This window comes from Protomyctophum parallelum (assembly GCF_964188405.1).
Source record: "Protomyctophum parallelum genome assembly, chromosome: 2".
NCBI classification, from domain to species: domain Eukaryota; kingdom Metazoa; phylum Chordata; class Actinopteri; order Myctophiformes; family Myctophidae; genus Protomyctophum; species Protomyctophum parallelum.
The window spans coordinates 47,078,651-47,098,777 of NC_139699.1; the positions used below are offsets into that span (position 1 = coordinate 47,078,651).

A 20,127-nucleotide genomic window follows, 5' to 3' on the forward strand; every position below is an offset into this window, starting at 1 on the left:
CCAAAAATAATACAAGACCCTACGTTAACCCAAAACATTAGGACCACATGAAACCTACAAAATTCTAAAAACACAACACAAAACACCAAAATAATACAAGACCCTACGTTAATCACCACTATTAGGACCACATGAACCCTACAAAATTCTGAAAACACAACATAAAACACCAAAATAATACAAGACCCTACGTTAACCACCAACATTAGGACACATGAAACCTACAAAATTCTAAAAACACAACACAACACACCAAAATAATACAAGACCCTACGTTAACCACCAACATTAGGACCACATGAAACCTGTAAAATTCTAAAACACAACACAAAACACCAAAAATAATACAAGATCTACGTTAACCCAAAACATTAGGAACACATGAAACCTACAAAATTCTAAAAAACACAACACAAAACACCAAAATAATACAAGACCCTACGTTAACCACCAATATTAGGATCACATGAAACCTACAAAATTCTGAAAACACAACATAAAACACCAAAATAATACAAGACCCTACGTTAACCACCAACATTAGGACACATGAAACCTACAAAATTCTAAAAACACAACACAACACACCAAAATAATACAAGACCCTACGTTAACCACCAACATTAGGACCACATGAAACCTGTAAAATTCTAAAACACAACACAAAACACCAAAAATAATACAAGATCTACGTTAACCCAAAACATTAGGAACACATGAAACCTACAAAATTCTAAAAAACACAACACAAAACACCAAAATAATACAAGACCCTACGTTAACCACCAATATTAGGATCACATGAAACCTACAAAATTCTGAAAACACAACACAAAACACCAAAATAATACAAGACCCTACGTTAACCACCAACATTAGGACCACATGAAACCTGTAAAATTCTAAAAACACAACACAAAACACCAAAAATAATACAATACCATACGTTAACCACCAACATTAGGACCACATGAAGCCTGTAAAATTCTAAAAACACAACATAAAACACCAAAATAATACAAGACCCTACGTTAACCACCAGCATTAGGAAAAAACATGAAACCTACAAAATTCTGAAAACACAACATAAAACACCAAAATAATACAAGACCCTACGTTACCCACCAATATTAGGACCACATGAAGCCTGTAAAATTCTGAAAACACAACACAAAACACCAAAATAATACAAGACCCTACGTTGACCACAAACATTAGGACAACATGAAACCTATAAAATTCTAAAACACAACCCAAAACACCGAAAATAATACAAGACCTATGTTAACTACAAACATTAGGACGACATGAAACTGCAAAATTCTAAAACACAACACAAAACCCCAAAAATAATACAAGACCTACGTTAACCAAAACAACATTAGGACATGAAACCTACAAAATTCTAAAACACAACACAAAACACAAAAAATAATACAAGTCCTACGTTGACCAAGAAACATTAGGGCAACATGAATCCTGTAAAATTCTAAAACACAACACAAAACACCAAAAATAATACAAGTCCAACGTTAACCCAAAACATTAGGACCACATGAAACCTACAAAATTCTAAAAACACAACACAAAACACCAAAATAATACAAGACCCTACGTTAATCACCACTATTAGGACCACATGAACCCTACAAAATTCTGAAAACACAACATAAAACACCAAAATAATACAAGACCCTACGTTAACCACCAACATTAGGACACATGAAACCTACAAAATTCTAAAAACACAACACAACACACCAAAATAATACAAGACCCTACGTTAACCACCAACATTAGGACCACATGAAACCTGTAAAATTCTAAAACACAACACAAAACACCAAAAATAATACAAGATCTACGTTAACCCAAAACATTAGGAACACATGAAACCTACAAAATTCTAAAAAACACAACACAAAACACCAAAATAATACAAGACCCTACGTTAACCACCAATATTAGGATCACATGAAACCTACAAAATTCTGAAAACACAACACAAAACACCAAAATAATACAAGACCCTACGTTAACCACCACCATTAGGACCACATGAAACCTGTAAAATTCTAAAAACACAACACAAAACACCAAAAATAATACAATACCATACGTTAACCACCAACATTAGGACCACATGAAGCCTGTAAAATTCTAAAAACACAACATAAAACACCAAAATAATACAAGACCCTACGTTAACCACCAGCATTAGGAAAAAACATGAAACCTACAAAATTCTGAAAACACAACATAAAACACCAAAATAATACAAGACCCTACGTTACCCACCAATATTAGGACCACATGAAGCCTGTAAAATTCTGAAAACACAACACCAAAACACCAAAATAATACAAGACCCTACGTTGACCACAAACATTAGGACAACATGAAACCTATAAAATTCTAAAACACAACCCAAAACACCGAAAATAATACAAGACCTATGTTAACTACAAACATTAGGACGACATGAAACCTGCAAAATTCTAAAACACAACACAAAACCCCAAAAATAATACAAGACCTACGTTAACCAAAAAAACATTAGGACATGAAACCTACAAAATTCTAAAACAACACAAAACACAAAAAATAATACAAGTCCTACGTTGACCAAGAAACATTAGGGCAACATGAATCCTGTAAAATTCTAAAACACAACACAAAACACCAAAAATAATACAAGTCCAACGTTAACCCAAAACATTAGGACAACATGAAACCTACAAAATTCTTGAAACACAACACAAAACACCAAAAATAATACAAGACCTACGTTAACTACAAACATTGGGACAACCTGAAACCTATAAAATTCTAAAACACAACACAAAACACCAAAAATAATACAAGACATACGTTAACCACCAACATTAGGACACCATGAAACCTACAAAATTCTAAAACCCAACACAAAACACCAAAAATAATACAAGTCCCACATTGACCAAAAACATTAGGACATGAATACTACAAAATTCTAAAACACAACACAAAACCCAAAAATAATACAAGACCTACGTTGACCAAGAAACATTAGGACACCATGAAACCTGCAAAATTCTATAACACAACACAAAACACCAAAAATAATACAAGTCCTACGTTGACCACAAACATTAGGACAACATGAAAACTGCAAAATTCCCCAAAAAAAAAAAACACACAACATACCAAAAATAATACAAAGTCCTACGTTGACCACAAACATTAGGACAACATGAAACCTACAAAATTCTTGAAACACAACCCAAAACACCGAAAATAATACAAGACCTACGTTAACTACAAACATTAGGACGACATGAAAATGTATTATTTTTTATTTTTTATTATTATTCTTAATGATTCACTCTATATTTGCTGGCCTATCATTTTTAAAGTATACGTGTAACTCTATAGCTAATATCTTATTATATCTATATCATGTTTTGTTACACTATAATGTATAATAATCTTAAACCATGAGTGTCATGGTTAACTGTGAATCCACGGTGTCATAAGCATCTAGCATTACCCAGAAGGCCATAGGGGGCGTTACTTTAAACTCATTCACAACCATGAGTGACAGGGTTGACGCTGGATCCACTGTATAACAGATGTGTAGCATTACCCAGAAGGCACCCCGGATTCGTGACTGCCACAGCAGCGGGTCCCCTATTCTACATAACTAGTCCCACCCGTGAGTGCAAACACGCACACCTAATCGAGGGGAGGTTGCATCATATGAAATGCTGTGATCAGATTGGTTAAAAAAAAAATAACCAGCATGCAATAGTTACTTCCATGCACTTAATTAAACATTTCATTTACAGAATACAGTATATTCACATATTTTGTTCACATGGTACAAACAGTATATAACTAATTATAACTGTCATCATATTACACCTATATCATGTTTTGTTACACTATAATGTATAATAATCTTAAACCATGAATGTTATAGTTGACGTTGGATCCCCGGAATGCATCTAGCATTACCCAGAAGGCCATAGGAGGATGCTTTAAACTCATTCACAACCATGAGTGACAGGGTTGACGCTGGATCCACTGTATAACAGACCAGCAAGGTTATAATAACTAACTAAAAAAACGAAAACTAGAATTAAAAAAAAAAACATTTTAGTTAACTGAAACTAAATTAAAAACTAAAAATAAATTAAAAACGATAACTAAACTGAAACTGTATTGCGTGTTCACAAAACACAACACAAAAACACAAAATAATACAAAACCTACTTTAACCACAAACATTAGGAAAAAACATGAAGCCTAATTGAAGGGTCTATTACTCTATTTGGTTACCAACTCTCCATGATTTAGCTGGTGGGGATCACATGAACCCCCCTCAAGGACCACTGGTAGTCCCAGACCGCTGAAAACATTGCACTATGTGACTGAAATCACATCAGGGCATAGGTAGTACTGCAGTGTAATTATATATATATGTAGAAATTGACCACTAGGTGGGGTATCCTTGACTTACACCAGAAATAAACAAAAGTCTGGATTTGTGACTGCCACAGCAGCGGGTCATCCATTTACAAACCGTGAGTCACAACACCGCATCATAGTATCACTCACCATTCCTCCTCTCAGTACTGTAATCTGATTCCTTGTCAAACTCAGAGCTAATATTATAGGGGGCGCTGTGAGTCTTCACACTTAGAAATGCTACGGCAGTTGTTAATGTCAATAAACTTTATAAAATTATAATTAAACTACTACTTTTTATTTTAAGTAATGTCTACACAGGCCTAACTGTTGTGGTCAGATTTGGTTGAATGCTTGGCTGAATGTTAAAGACAAAAAACAATCTATGACCACTTAGTTATAGTTTTTATCAATATTTATATGCATTCCGCTGAAAACATTGCACTATGTGACTGAAATCACATCAGGGCATAGGTGGTACTGCAGTGTAATGCATCTAGCATTACCCAGAAGGCCATAGGGGGCGTTACTTTAAACTCATTCACAACCGTGAGTGACAACACCGTATCATAGTATCAAACCCCCCAATTCTCCCTCAGTACTGTAATCTGAGACCTTTGTCTGCCTCCCCCATCGAACTCAGAGCTAATATTATAGGGGCGCTGTGAGACTTCACACTTAGATAAGCTACGGCATTTGTTAATGTCAATTTTTATAAACTTTTTATAAACTTGATTAAACTATTACTTTTATTTTAAGTAAATGTATACACAGGCCTAACTGTTGGGATCAGATTGGCTGACGAATGTTAAAGAGCTAAACAAGCTATGTCCCCATGAGTCCTCCAAAACCAATATAATCATACAAATACGTCACAGAGACGGTCACCAACACAATATCCTTTATGTAAAGAATTTAAGGAATGTATGGAATTTTATGATTATGCTAATTATAATTATAATATTTATGAGATATACAAATATGATTTATGATTATGGAATGTAAAGAATTTAATTACTAATTTGCATAATTTATGCATTAATTGACTCAGTGGCGCCCCCCAGTGTTCAAAAGAGGTAGCGTTCACCCACCCATATAGACTACTGCTGTGGAAGGTGAATTTACCCATATTTGTTTTGTAAGTGGGTGGCACCAGATCATTGTTTACGCTGCCTCTAGTTTTGTGGCTGTGGGAGTTGCTCACTTTTTTAAGTAATCAGTCAAGCACCGAGGGCACTGAGGGCATAGCTGCATTGTGAATGTCAGACCCATTTTCAATTGTTTGACCCTGTCTTCTACCCGGAGCCAGCCAATGATATCTACCGCCACTAAACTCTACACTAGGAAATGTACAAGCAGTGTTGTGAAAGAGGCCCGGCATACTGGGCATATATACTGTGCATATATATCTATATTCCCATATATGGGCATAACTACACTAGGAAATGTACAAGCAGTGTTGTGAAAGAGGCCCATATATGGGCATAACTCTACACTAGGAAATGTAGAAGCAGTGTTGTGAATATATATATATGCCCATATATGGGCCCGGAAATCTGGGGTGTCAGAGTTCCTTGATCAACCAATCAGAATTGACCAGGGTCACAGTGACCTGGTCAATAAAAGGGCGGGTAGAAAGTGTTTAAGCGGTGCAGAGGTGTACTTGATTGTTGTCTAAGCTAAGAAAAATGGAAGCAGAGGGAATAAAACATGCAGATCACCTCCCAGAGGAACTATCAAAGTATACGTCACAGCTGGCAGTGGGTGAGCTGTATGTATCGGACAAGGTGGGCAGCGATCATGATGGAGAAGGGACCCAGCACAAGCCCTTTAAGACCCCTCTGAAGGCTCTGTTGTTTGTCGGGAGCAAGAAGCCGTTCCCAACCATCTACGTGGACTTGCAGAAGGAAGGGGAGCGATGGGCGGTGATTTCCAAGACCCAAATGGCGGACGCCAAGAGAGACAAGAAGAAGGTCGAGGACGACGAGAGAAGGGAAAACAACCTGGAAGAGGCCAAGATAATCACCGTCGAGATGGACGCCAGCCTGCCTGGCCCCGAGACGGTCAAGATCCGCCACATGGGAGCGATGAGAGGCCGGAGGGTCAAAGTTTTTGGATGGGTCAAACACCTGAGGAGACAGGGGAAGAAGCTGCTGTTTGTCGTGCTGAGAGACGGCACAGGAGAACTCCAGTGCGTCCTGACGGACAAGCTGTGTCAGCGTTACGACGCCTTGGTTCTGTCCAGGGAGAGCTCCGTGGCTCTGTACGGAACGCTCCGAGCCGAGCTCCGAGCCCCCGGTGGCCATGAGCTGCACTGCGACTTCTGGGAGCTGATCGGCTTGGCCCCGGCGGGCGGAGCCGACGGCATCCTCAACAAGGACTCAGACGTGGACATGCAGCTGAACAACCGTCACATGATGCTCAGGGAGGACACCGTCTCCAAGACGCTCAAGGTGCGCTCCGGCGTCACACAGTGTTTCAGGGAGCACTACTTCAGCCGGGGATACTGCGAGGTCACCCCGCCCACGCTGGTGCAGACTCAGGTGGAGGGCGGCTCCACTTTGTTCAGCTTTAACTACTTTGGAGAGCAGGCGTACCTGACCCAGACCTCCCAGCTGTACCTGGAGACGTGCCTTCCCGCGCTGGGCGACGTCTTCTGCATCGCCCAGTCCTACCGCGCGGAGAAGTCGCGCACGCGCCGGCACCTGGCCGAGTACACCCACGTCGAGGCCGAGTGTCCCTTCATCACCTTCGATGACCTGCTGGGCAGGCTGGAGGAGCTGGTGTGCGACGTGGTCGACCGCGTGCTGAAGTCTCCTGCCGCCCCTCTGCTCGAGGACCTGAACCCCGACTTCAAGCCTCCCAAGAGGCCTTTCAAGAGGATGAGCTACTCCGAAGCCATCGACTGGCTCAGGGAACACGACGTCAAGAAGGCCGACGGCGCCTACTACGAGTTCGGAGAGGACATTCCCGAGGCTCCGGAGAGGCAGATGACCGACGCCATCGGCGAGCCCATCCTGCTGTGCCGCTTTCCCGCCGAGATCAAGTCGTTCTACATGGAGCGCTGCGCTGACGACCCGCGCCTCACCCAGTCGGTGGACTTGTTGATGCCCAACGTGGGCGAGGTGGTGGGAGCCTCCATGCGTATCTGGAACACGGAAGAGCTCCTGGAAGGGTACAAGAGAGAGAAGATCGACCCGACGCGCTACTACTGGTACACCGACCAGAGGAGGTACGGCACCTGTCCCCACGGTGGCTACGGACTGGGCCTGGAGCGCTTCCTCACCTGGATGCTCGACACCAAGCACATCAGAGACGTGTGTCTGTATCCACGCTTCATACAGCGCTGCCAGCCATGAGCACATCAGAGACGTGTGTCTGTATACCTAAAAAGACATATTACTGTCGTAGCAAAAATAGTCGCAAAGTCAAAGAAATGGGTTTTTTTTATTGTAAATGTAAAACCCTTCTTTATTCAGGAACACCAATTTTATTAAATGAATGTCTGCATATCTAATGAGCTCCGATAGATCATCAATTATGGGAAAGAAATACAAAGCAATTAAATGAAAGATGCACAAAAAGCCATCCTCGTTCATCAAATGTACAGAAGCTGCTGTTAGTGAACGTTTGAAAAGAAATATTATCCGAGTGTAAATAGTAGCTGTGTGCACACAGAACGAAAGTTTGGCGAGGAGATTCTTTGTGACGTGAAAGGAATAAAATTAAACTTAATGATGGAGTACTGTGATTTTTGTTTCCTGTTTTGTATGTGTTTATGGATGGAGTTGACATTACTCTAAGGCTACATGAATGCCATCATCTGAGAAAGACGTTTCCACAGGAGTACATGTACTGCTTGGTGTATGAAATGTGCTGTCCTTTTCACATAGCGTTTCCACTGAACTCTCCAGTGCCTCAGGTGCAACTGCTGAGCTTGTGTTCTGTAAGACATACATTCAAATGAACTTAGAACTAGATTTTGTGTACATATAGTATACACACACAATTACCAATTACCAAATAACAATTGTATTTTGTACATTGTTTAATGTGTTCATGGTTTCTACGTTTACTGGGCTCTAATCAGAATTGTATCTTTTTTGAGCTACACTACACTGAATAAACTGTACATATCAGCAACTACCTGAGACTGTGTCCAGGTGGGAGGCAAAGCAAGGTAGGTTCCTGAAGATGATGCCCTTGTTCTTGGAACAACATGGTCAGACTCAGGGCTGGTGAGAAGAAGCTTCAGGCAGGAATCTCCCACATTCTGAGGGGTACACTGAGGCGTAGACTGTACTAAACCTGAAAACATTTCCCTAGCTTCTTCAGGGCTGGGATCCATTATGGCCTCCAATGTTTCAGTCGTATCCATCACACCAGCAATAGATCCCTATAAACAATAATTGCATGGAAAGTTATGACATGCTCAGGTGTGTGTGTGTGTGTGTGTGTGTGTGTGTGTGTGTGTGTGTGTGTTTACGCATGCACGCACATCACACACGCACCTCAAAATGGAGCACTAAGATCTATTACTTTATCATAGGCCTAAATAGCAGGCAAAATAATGGAGTAGAGGAAGCAACAATGGCATGGAAAATTATGACAGAATCAGACTTGCTCAAGTGTGTGTGTGCATGTGTGGTAGAAGTCTATTATACACACACACCCACACTCTTCACGGCTGTGTGCAGGTTGGCTGGGTAGGAAGGACGATAGCGGTATTGTTGTTGGTCGTCGCCTGGTTAGTTGGTGTTGCTGTGGCGAGTCCATTGTTCTCCACCGTTTCCTGTCCACAACGGAGTAGCCTTGTTTTGTCGTGTGATCATGGGACCAGGGTTACTTTTGATGTCGCCACTCGCCAGCCAGTAACAAAATAATGAAAAATAAAAATCTCTTCACTTTGCTAAGCTGGAGCTTGTTACTTCGGGCTGTATAGGATTGAATAGATCCAATGACGTATCCAGGGTGCTTCCCGTGGTTCACGTTGATCTCGTCTCTGACCAGGTAAAAGTTGCTATGGGAAAGATGTTGAAATTCCCTTTTTACCAGTTATTTTTTCTCCAAATCAACTCGATGTAGTCCCTTGGGTGTATTAAGGTAGGGGTCCATACACCAGAAGAGGAAAAAAACTAAGTTTATAAAAATCAGCGACTTTGAGTCAGTCGAAGTCGCAGCGCAGTCGAAACTTCAATATATATTATATACCAATATATACCAATATATGGTAATTTAGATTATGCATATATTAGGCACATAAGCCGGCTATAAGTGAATAATGAGTGGATAAAGTGCAAATGTGGAATATCTTTTTAACACATATCTAATACAGGGCTCCATGGCACAAATTACGTGGAAAAATACAAATTGATTTGGGGGTCCTTGGCATGTTCATGGAGAACCACTGGTGTAAAAAACATTTGGAAGAAAGCCCAAATATCAACTACATTTTAGAAACAAGCCAAAAAAAAGAATCAACCAGTGAACCACCAATATTTACAAGCAACATAAATAAGCCTAAAGTTGCTTATGATAAGCAGACATGGCAACACTGGGTCACTTCCATGTGTATTGTTGTAGAAAATGGGAGGATAAAGTCACACCTACACGCAGCCTCCCCCTGAGGAACAGCGCAGCAAAGCATTATGGGCATTGTAGGAATTCAGCAATCCAGTCAACCCCTAGTCAAATACAGACTTCATTATTTTTCTGGTCAAAGGGTGCAAATTTCAAATTGTGCTACTGTTATCTATTACAAATACCATTAACATTAAAATATGATCAGGTTGTGTCAGGGGTGAAGTGGCCCTTTAAGGCCTGATGTCGAAATAAAAAAAAAGTATTCTGAAAGAATATATATTAAAAGATTTGTGCCACATTTTCACGTTTTAACATAATGTTTAAAACACCAAAAGGGGTTCCCGCCCAAAATGGGTTAAATTCTTGGCTTTTCACAGTGAGTGGGCTGAAGTGGTTTATGTATGTTTTGTAATCAAAATCTACAAATTAACTAGTAACTAAAGTTTTCAAATAGTTTTAGTCAAGTGAAAGACAAAGTACAATATTTGCCTGCTCTGAGATGTAGTGGAGTAGAAGTAAAAGTATTGTTGAAAAAATGGAAATGCTCAAGTAAAGTAAAAAAAAAAAAAAAATGCATCAAAAAGTACAGTCCTTGAGTAAATGCACCGTAGTTACTTTTCACCACTGGGTAAAGATACTCGACGATGGATCAGTTATGTATAAAAAAAGAAAGAAATCTATCCTTGGATCAAGAATTATTATAATACGACATTGTTGTATCAAGGCTATACTCTGAGACCTCATTCGCAGTAGAGCACTAAGCAGTGAGAGAGGGAAAATTCAGGTTGTTGTCACATCGTTTGCCGTGTGATTTAAAGTCAGCAGTACAACAACAAATACAGATAAATCAAGGTGACGTAATTTGTAAATCATTTAATGATTTATTTATTTTTACAAAAGAAAAGTATAAAAGAAAAATGATTTCATTCACATTTGATTGTTTGGATATAATTAAATAATCATGAAAGCAAGCGTTTTCAGGTCACAGTGTTTCTTCTCATAATTATGAACACATAAAAACACACATTTCCACACGCACACACACCAGAGTGGAAAATAAACACATACACTCACGCACGCACGCACACACACACACACACATTAAAATGTCTTTATTTGAGTCCACATTTATAATACATCAAGGGCACAAATATTTTTCAGTTGCTTTTGATATCCCACACACTGACTCGAAACATCATGTGTCTCAGTGCTTGAGTCCAAACAAGCCGTAAATGTACAGAATATAGGCAACAAATGAACTTATTCACAGCCAACATTGGCACGCGCGCGTGCGCGCACACACACACACACACACACACACACACACGCACACACAGACAGACAGACACGGAGAGCATTCAGATTATGATAGTGATTTTTTCCTTGTAGGGATACTCTTTTTCCCTCAGTCTGGAATGTAACTTGATTCAACATGCTAATGCCAGACATGCATCTTGATATCATTTGCCAAGTTAAGACCATAAGCTTGTTTGTCAGTCCCATCGTGTCCTCGTCAGCAGTGTTGTTCTTGGCAGCACATTTTGATTTTAGTTTTAGTCCTATATAGTCTCTTGAATAGTTTCCATTTTGTTTTAGTCACCTGGAATCTCTTAGTGTTTAAGGTGGTTGCACACACACTGGACGCGTTTTTTGGAAACCCGATGGGAAAAACGCGCTCGGTGTGTGGGGACCTTTAGTCTAGTTTTAGTCGACTAAATCAACTGTAGATTTAGTTGAACAAAATGTATTTTGGCGGGCCTTGATGCCGTCGTAATGACAGTTTTTTTCACATGCTGAAAATAGCGATCTACAAGCCCACAGCGCGCTAGATCGGCTATTTTCAGCATGCAACTAATTGTAAAATGACTTACTTGTCCACTAGTCCCTTCCTGACATTTTAGTCTAGTTTGTATTTGTTGACGAAATTGTCACTATATTTCGTCTTAGTTTTAGTCATCATAGCTTAGTTTCCATTTAGTTTCCATGTAGTTTTCGCCAGTGAAAAAAGGTAGTCGACAAACATTTTTTGCCTTCGTCGACGAAATCATCACTGCTCGTCAGCACATCACAGAGACGCTGCCGGGCTGATCGTCCTCCAGAATACCAGCGTTGCAGAGGTACTGGTCGCTGGTGACGGGCGTGTCTTCCTGCAGGTGGGGCTCCGTGTTCCCCGGTGGGGGCAGAGGGACGCCGGTCTGCTGAATGAACTGCTGCAAGTTGCATTGTCTCAACTCCTTGTTCAGCTCCTCCATCACTTGGATCCTCACCTATAGGAGAGGAGGAGGAGGAAGCAAGTAAAGCATTTTCTTTTTGCCTTTTCATTTCTTTTTTTTTACCCCTGTGTATCTAATGTGATCCTGGGCTCTACACACCCTCCACCAACCTAGTCCCCATATATGGGGGACAAGGGGAGAGCAACGGACTTGAACTTCCTTCATGCCTGAGTGTCCAAGTTGCTCCTTTACGCCTGACAGGGGGAGTTTCCCTGGTTACTGCATGTTTTTTGTGAGGGTACCCATACCCCTCTTTTTGCCTTTTCATTCAATGGATGACGTTTGTCTGCAGCCCTAAAGTCACAACTGCTGCAACAATATTACTGAATATTACTGAATTTGTTCAAAGATTGTTGGACAACCACTTCAGAAACGTTATACATCATCCACGTATGATAACGGCATCCTAAGGTTAGCAAAAGGTATATCACCTCTACTAATACTAAGCACGTGTTGTATGGAGAATATATGTTGCTACCTTCAGGAAGGAGATATGGCATACCAGCATACAATGAGGTCAGACTAAAGAGGTCCTTTGTCAATAATTGTTCTTCGGGTTTGTAACTTTGTTGTGGTTGTTGTGACGAGTATTATCTTGTATTATTTTTCAACCACACGGGGGCACTGCAGTGTAAGCCATACACTGAGATCATGGGGGGGGAACTAGATACATTCTCATGTCGTTCTAGCTCTATCGCCACTTTGCATCCGTCCTGCCTCAATAAAGCATGCATGCCTAATACAAAAAAAACTATAGGTGTGCAAAACATTGAGCCGCATCAGCACCCACTGGTGGACGAATTTACAGTACATAATATACAGTCAAACAAATAGACATAGCCTTTTTTCCCCTGCCGATAGTTTTGTCATTGCTTTGCGGCTAATCGTTCGAAAAGAGAACGTGAAGATGATGAAGAGCGATGTTTTAGAGGTCATTTAGCTATTGAAAAACAGCAGATCTACAAGCTCATAACGCGGCACTCAGGTTTTTGTGCTAATTCGCTTAATTCCATCGAGCTTGTAGATCTGCTATTTTTGAAAAATCGTGAAAATGTGGCCCAAATCTTTGAATATTCTTTCATTCACGTTTTTAACTCAAATCTTTGCTTCTGGGGGGGGGGGTCGCTGGAACAACATATTTTCAGATGTGGGTCGGTGGCCAAGTAGCCTACATATCATTTTTGGGTGGTCCTTGACATGAAAATGTTTGAGAACCACTGATATAGAAACATAGTTTTTTTTTTCAGAAGACTGTCAGGATTTAGAAGGCATTTGTAGAATCCATCTCAGGTCTAAATGGGCTAATACTAATAATATTATACCTGCAGCCTTGCCTCTGCACTGTGGAGATCCTTCTCCGTCCGCGTCAGCATGGTGTCCATCTCTGCTCCCTGGTGCAGGCGAATGTGGAGCTGCTCCTTCAGGGGCCCCAGGGCCTCCTCTGGCTGCGGAGTGGCTGGCCGAGAGCTCTGCTGCCGGGCTTCCAGTGTCACGTTCTGGCCCAGGTGGGCGGAACGGGCCTGGACCTCCTGGAGCTGGTGGTCGTGGTCCTCGATTGAAGAGCAGATCTGGTCCAGGTGTCTGTGTATGTCTGAACACATGGGAGTTGTGTTAGACGAGATGTGTTTCAATTTCATCTGATGTGTTTTATCTGTGACAGACATATCAGGAACTACTGGCAAATACTGCTATAGGCATTTGCGGTTTTGAGTAATCCTAGGGGTGCATACTTATAGTTTAGACTATAGTCATTGGTTAGACATGGGTTAAGGTTAGGTTTAGGTGTGCTGCCCCGTGGGAGGTTAGGTTTAGGGTGAGGGTTTGAGATGGGTTGTAGTTGTAGGACTAATGATGACTGGTCTAACCAATGACTAGTCCAAACCAAAAACTGTCTAAACTAAGTACTGCACCTAAATACAATGTACAATGTATATATTATTATTATTATACAAACACATAATCCACTGGGCAGCCACATCGAAGAGTGAGGTAGGCCTCTTTAGTGAAATCAGACTTCTCCAAACCACCTTGCCTAGTCGATGATATACGTTAGTCCAGGCAGTGCACTAAATGTACACATTCATTCATTCAGCAAACACGCTCAAACTAATCAATCAAAAACTTTAAACTGAAAACTCACACTCACACTGTTATCATGCAAGCCAGCCATGGTTGTGCTAAGTCAGATCACAGACCATAACAGTACGTCTTGCTAATTCTCTGAGAAATGACATTTTGTTTGTCAAAGCGTGTACAGTACATAATATACCTTGCTCCTTGTCCACCTCTGCTTTCAGTTGTTCCTCCCAGTACTGTCCGTGCGTCAGCTCGGCTTCGTTCTGCCTCAGCTTCCGCTCCAGTTCCTCCACCTCGTCCTGGACGCCCGGAGCCGCCGGAGTCGAGGATCTCTCCCACTCGCTGAACTCCAACTCTCTCTCGAGAGCTCGAAGCTGCGTCTCCAGTTCCTGCAGCCTCCCCTGCTGCTGCAGGACCTGCCTAAAGGCCTCCTCTTTGGAGGGGAAAGACGAAGGGACTTTAACTGGATTCGGAGGCTCCGTGGCGAACGGGATGGGGGAAGCCCTGGGCTCCGGAGAGGCTCTGGGCGAAGGGGACCAAGTCTTTTTCGCTTTAGTCCGTCTGGGGAGCGTCGAGGGGCCCAAATTGAACGTGAGAGCTTTCTGTGGCCCGCTGCGTTTGAAGGGCTCCGGCTCCGGGTGTCTCAGTAAGGGATGCAGTGTCCTCGCGCCCGAGCCTTTTTGACCGTCGCTGTAGCTGGGACCTGTCCTCCGCAGAAGGAACTGGACCTCTTTCGCTAGCTGTCCCAGCTGGGCCAGGTAATGCAGTGGACAGTCGCCCGCGGCAAGCTGTCGCTCAGTGGCCCGCAGCCTCATAATGAGAACATAACGTCCCGTTTGACCTATAAGAAATATTGAGATAAAACCGTAAAAAAAAAAGAAAAACAATTCTGCCCCAAAATATATTCAATTTCATATAGACAGGAAAAAAAACTAAACTAAACTAAACTCCAAACAAATATTTATTTATTTTAGCCCGAAAGTACGTATTCACAAATATATTTCCCTACACACTCACAACTGTGTTGAGTAAGGCTATTTTTGCTACTTTTGTGTGACACGTACTGACAAAGTAGGGCATTCATTAACCCATTTTGGTTTTTTAACCATTATGTTATACTTTAGCTATTGAAAAATAGCAGACCTACAAGCTCATAGCGAGTGGCGCGCTACGTAGGTCTGCTATTTTTGAAAAATCATGAAAATGTGGCGCAAATCTTTGAATATATATATTCTTTCAGAGTGAACGTTTTTTAACTCAAATCTTTGCTTCTGAGGGGGTTCCTGGAACAACATGTTTTCTGATGGGGTCGGTGGCCAATGGGGTCCTTGATATGAAATATTGAGAACCACTGATACACAAACATAGGTTTTTCAGACATAGATATTTTTTACATTTCGTCAGCCCTAAATGGGTAAAAGATAACCATGGGGATACAAGGTTTCTGCAACACATCAACAATATATTTTGGGCAATGTTTCTGTACATTTTGAAACGTGAATTTAAATATCTATAATTATCATATCATAACCTCCTTATGATGCAGTAGTAGGGTATGCTAATAGCTGGCAACAAATGGTTCAATAACTAATAGTTACACTTACACCTATTCTATTCAGCTATTTATGTATTATTGATTATTTGAAAAATGATAGCAAGCAGGGAAGCTTAATTTCAATCGGCTTAATTTAGCCTGGTTCTCATCCTATTTATCGGAGAGATGCTTCTCTGTTAAATGTGGTGACTTTGTATCGTCCTCCACCCCCCTGTCCTCCATCCTTGGGACAATTCTCTTCTCCCTATATCTCCTTCCCATTGGCCTAATTTTTAAGACGCATGGCATTTCTTATCACCTTTAGGCGGGTGATTCACAAATCTATATGCCCCTTAACCCATTTTGGACTGAGGTCGATAAAAAAAAGGCTTCTAAATCCTTTTTCTGAAAACCCCATGTTTCAATGTCAGTGGTGCTCAACCTTTTTCATGTAAAGAAGTGGCTCCCTGACACCTCTGCTTGACTGTCTAAAAGTGACATTGAGGTGTGGATGGCTCTAAACTTTCTAAGTGTCAATGAAAGTAAAACTGAGGTTATAGTGTTTGGACCTAGTGGTCCTGGTATCGTTCCCACTTCCCACTATAGGTTCCCTGCAGCCATATGTGAAACCTGTGGTCTCTAACCTTGGGAGTCAAACTAGATAACGCCCTAAAAACTTGATAAACAGGTAAATGCGGTAGTCAGTTCAAGTTTGTATCACCTAAGGCTGCTGGCTAAAATCAAGTCTGCGCTATCTTTTTAGTGATTTTGAGCGGGTTATCCATGCCTTTATTTCCACGCTGTAATGCACTTTATGTTGGTTTAAATCAAGCCTCCCTTGCTCGACTCCAGTTAGTCCAGAACTCTGCCGCACGTCTACTCACAGGAACTCGCAGGCAGTGAGCATATATCACACCTGTCTTGGCCTCTCTTCACTGGCTCCCTGTCCGCTTTTAGAGTTGATTTTAAAATGTTATTGTTTGTTTTTAAATCAATTGATGGTTAGGCTCCTCTATATCTGTCTGACCTTATTGAGGTTTATATACTCCTCCAGGGTCACTGCGGTCTGAGGGCCAGCTAAATCTGCAGGGTCGCAAAGAAGACCTGCTTAAAGTCCAGAGGCGACCGAGCCTTTTCTGTTGTAGCCCCCAAATCATGGAACGCGCTCCCCTCCCACGTCGAATTGGCCCCCTCCATCGAGACTTTTAAATCTCGCCTTAAGACCCACCTTTATACCTTGGCTTTTAACCCCGCTTGAGTTTCTTCGGTCCTTGTAAATGTTTTGTTTCACTGTCTGACGCTGTTGCGTCTTGTACTTTTCTGTGATGTGTCTCAGTCGTCTCAGTTGTTGTTTGTACTTTGTATTCTTGCTGTAGTTTGTTCTGTGTGGTATAGCTATAGTGTAATTTGATTTGATTTTTTCCTGTACAGCAATTTGTAAACCCTGAGTTTCTAAACGTGCTACAAAAATAAAGTGGATTGGATTGGATTGAAAGCGTAAAAAAATATACATTAAAATTTCTCTCAGAAACGGCGGTGAAACTTGGAAGACTTACCCATGGCCTGAGCAAGAGCAATGACCACATCCTGACAGGAGGTGTCCAGTGAGAGGCCACACACCACCCTGGGCACACCCTCCACCCACACCTTCAGCTCCATCTGTAGCTGTAGCTGTAGTTCAATCCCAACAGAGGAGAAACCGGCTAGAAAACACAGGCGTAACACATGTGTCAAGTATATGCTGTCTTCCTTCACAATATTTCACTTCAGAGGGACATGAAAGAAAGGACAGAGTGTGTGTGGAGTGGAGGTGATATGGGACCTTAGGTATAGGGAGTTGGACGTACAGGTCACATGATTTGTAGCCTTTATTTGACAGTGCAAGTGGCGACAAGAAATGCGGAGAGAAACATACCGTAGCCTACAGCAGATGGTTCAGCAGTTGAACCGAGAACTTGCTAAACCACTTTAACTTGAACTTATTATTATTGTGAACTACATTAAATAAATACATTTACATTTATAAATAAGTAATAAGGTAATTCTGATACCTGAAATATACAACAGTGCATAAAAATAAGGTCAAAGGCGCTGTGGGGCAAAAACTGATATGAAAAGGGAGACGTCATATAACTGCAAAAAAAAAAGTTTTGAAAATATGGCACAAACGGAACAGCTGTTCTTTTGTGAATTTATTTAGCATTAGTACCATAATTAATTCTGTCTTTTGCATTTAATGGCATTGCCTTGTTCACATTTGTTAAACGTAGGGTATGGACCCGGCCGGCTTAGGGTGAGTTGTAAAATTATCCCAAATAAATCATCATAACTTTGCATGATTATGCCAAATTAATAAGTTTCCATTCTCCATCCTTATCCTCTCACGTGCTGGTCAAGCACTCTTTTACCTGTATGAAAATGTGACCTGTTCTTTTGTTTGCTCCGTGTTTCCTCAGAGGAATGTTGAAATGACCTGTGTATACGCATATTGTTCTTAACTTCTTCTTCTTTCCAAACCAACCAGGAACAATAGACTGTTAGGTTCACTAAACTGTCAAACACTTCCTCTGCTCAAACACATGCTGCTGTTGAAATCCCCGACCCTTTTGGTGTTTTAAAGCATTATGTTATACTTTAGCTATTGAAAAATAGCAGATCTGCTATTTTTGAAAAATCGTGAAAATGTGGCGTGGATCTTTGAATACAGTATATATTCTTTCAGAGCGAACGTTTTTACTCAAATCGTTGCTTCTGGGGGCATCTCTAGTCTGGAACAACATATTTTCAGATGGTGGTGTCTACGGCCAAATACAGATAATTCTGGGGATCCTTGACATTAAATATTGAGCACCACTGATATAGAAACATGAGGTATTTCAGAAAACTGTCATGATTTAGAAGACATTCTTTTTAAATTTCGACGCCAGGTCTAAATTGGTTAAGAAACTACTACCTAGTTTTTCTACCCGCCAGTGCTCTCAAACAATGCTTAACAGAGTAGCAAAACACCAGCACCTAGACCAGTTCAAAATACATTTGAAGTGAAGTTATATGACCTGCAATAAGGCTGTCTGTTTGTGTAGATATTATGTGTCCCTCTCAGCTACGTATGCACACTTCTACAGTAGGTTGCCTTGTTTACTTCTGGGAACCTGCCGACCTTGACCCAACCAGTAATTTTTTTGGCTGCGGTCTCAGACGGTATCACCATGTGAGAGTGCATGACAGACAGTATACCGTATAAAATGTCCTATTCTCAAGGTGTGCATATCCACACTGGAGCCATAAGCCATGTCGACAATGCCTGTCGAGAGATTTTCTCACATATTGAACAGGAAAAGCAACTATAGCCCCAGGGGGGTATAATGTCTGTTACGCATCACTGCCAAAGAGTGCCAACACAGTAAACCTGGTATGTAGCCAAAGAGCCTTGAGGCATCCTGATACAGTAGTGTCTACAACACAGATGAAAAGCCAGCTCCGTTGCAGAACGCTACGATGCACATCGCCCTTCCTAACCCACATTCCTCTCTCTTCTACTCTCTCACTGTGTTTCTCTTTGCCCTCTCTCGCTCTCACTCTCATTCAAGCTCTACTTCTTTCCCTGGAGCTCAGTCTCTCCTCCGGAGGCTCCTCTGTAGTAAACATGCCTCCATGACGGGGGTCATCTTCTTGATCAAGACTTTACTGTCTGGACAGAAACCGAGAGACAAGACCGGAGTGACCGCTTCTCAATTAGATGCATTTCCCCCGTCTGTGATTTATGATGAACAGGCCTCAGTTTATAGACCTGAGTAAATATTGCTGCAAGGTTAGTAAAACAAAGACTTTAGTGTGACAGACAGGGAGGAACAGATTGCTTCGTATCAGTACGTAAAGGCAGTGGTGGAAAAAGTACCAATACTGCAATTTAGAACTACTTCGTTACAAGTATAAGTACGGAATTGAAAATGTACTTGAGTAAAAGTACAAAAGTATCAGCATCAAAATGTACTTAAAGTACTAAAAGTAAAAGTACTCATTGTGCAGAATGTGCCATTTCACAAGTTCAAAATGTGTACAAAATCTATCTACAAGCTCACAATGCGTCGCAACGCGACGCATTGGAAAAACTAAGTACAAATACAAAGTACAAAAACTAAGTACAAATACCTCAAAATTGTACAGTAAAACAGTACAGTACCTAAGTAAAAGTACTTAGTTACTTTCCAC

At 41.2% G+C, this 20,127-nt stretch overlaps 2 protein-coding genes across 2 annotated transcripts in view; one reads left to right on the forward strand and one right to left on the reverse strand.

The window, feature by feature from the left end:
- Positions 1-6,137: 6,137 nt before the first annotated feature.
- LOC310854655 (asparagine--tRNA ligase, cytoplasmic-like) lies at positions 6,138-7,808 on the forward strand (the record flags this gene model as incomplete). Its single annotated transcript, XM_083759330.1, has 1 exon — positions 6,138-7,808. One exon carries the CDS (start codon positions 6,138-6,140, stop codon positions 7,806-7,808), a length of 1,671 nt encoding a protein of 556 aa, XP_083615456.1.
- Positions 7,809-12,089: 4,281 nt separating this feature from the next.
- LOC310854656 (ras association domain-containing protein 7-like) overlaps positions 12,090-20,127 on the reverse strand; it is a gene marked incomplete at its 3' end in the record, with an annotated part of 9,520 nt that continues 1,482 nt past the window's right edge. The window contains exons 2-5 of the mRNA XM_083759331.1: positions 17,472-17,618; positions 14,575-15,222; positions 13,628-13,896; positions 12,090-12,299 (exon numbers count right to left, since the gene is read on the reverse strand). Coding sequence (XP_083615457.1) covers positions 12,090-12,299; positions 13,628-13,896; positions 14,575-15,222; positions 17,472-17,574 — 1,230 coding nt within the window. The 5' untranslated portion in view covers positions 17,575-17,618. The remainder of the gene's footprint in view (positions 12,300-13,627; positions 13,897-14,574; positions 15,223-17,471; positions 17,619-20,127) is intronic.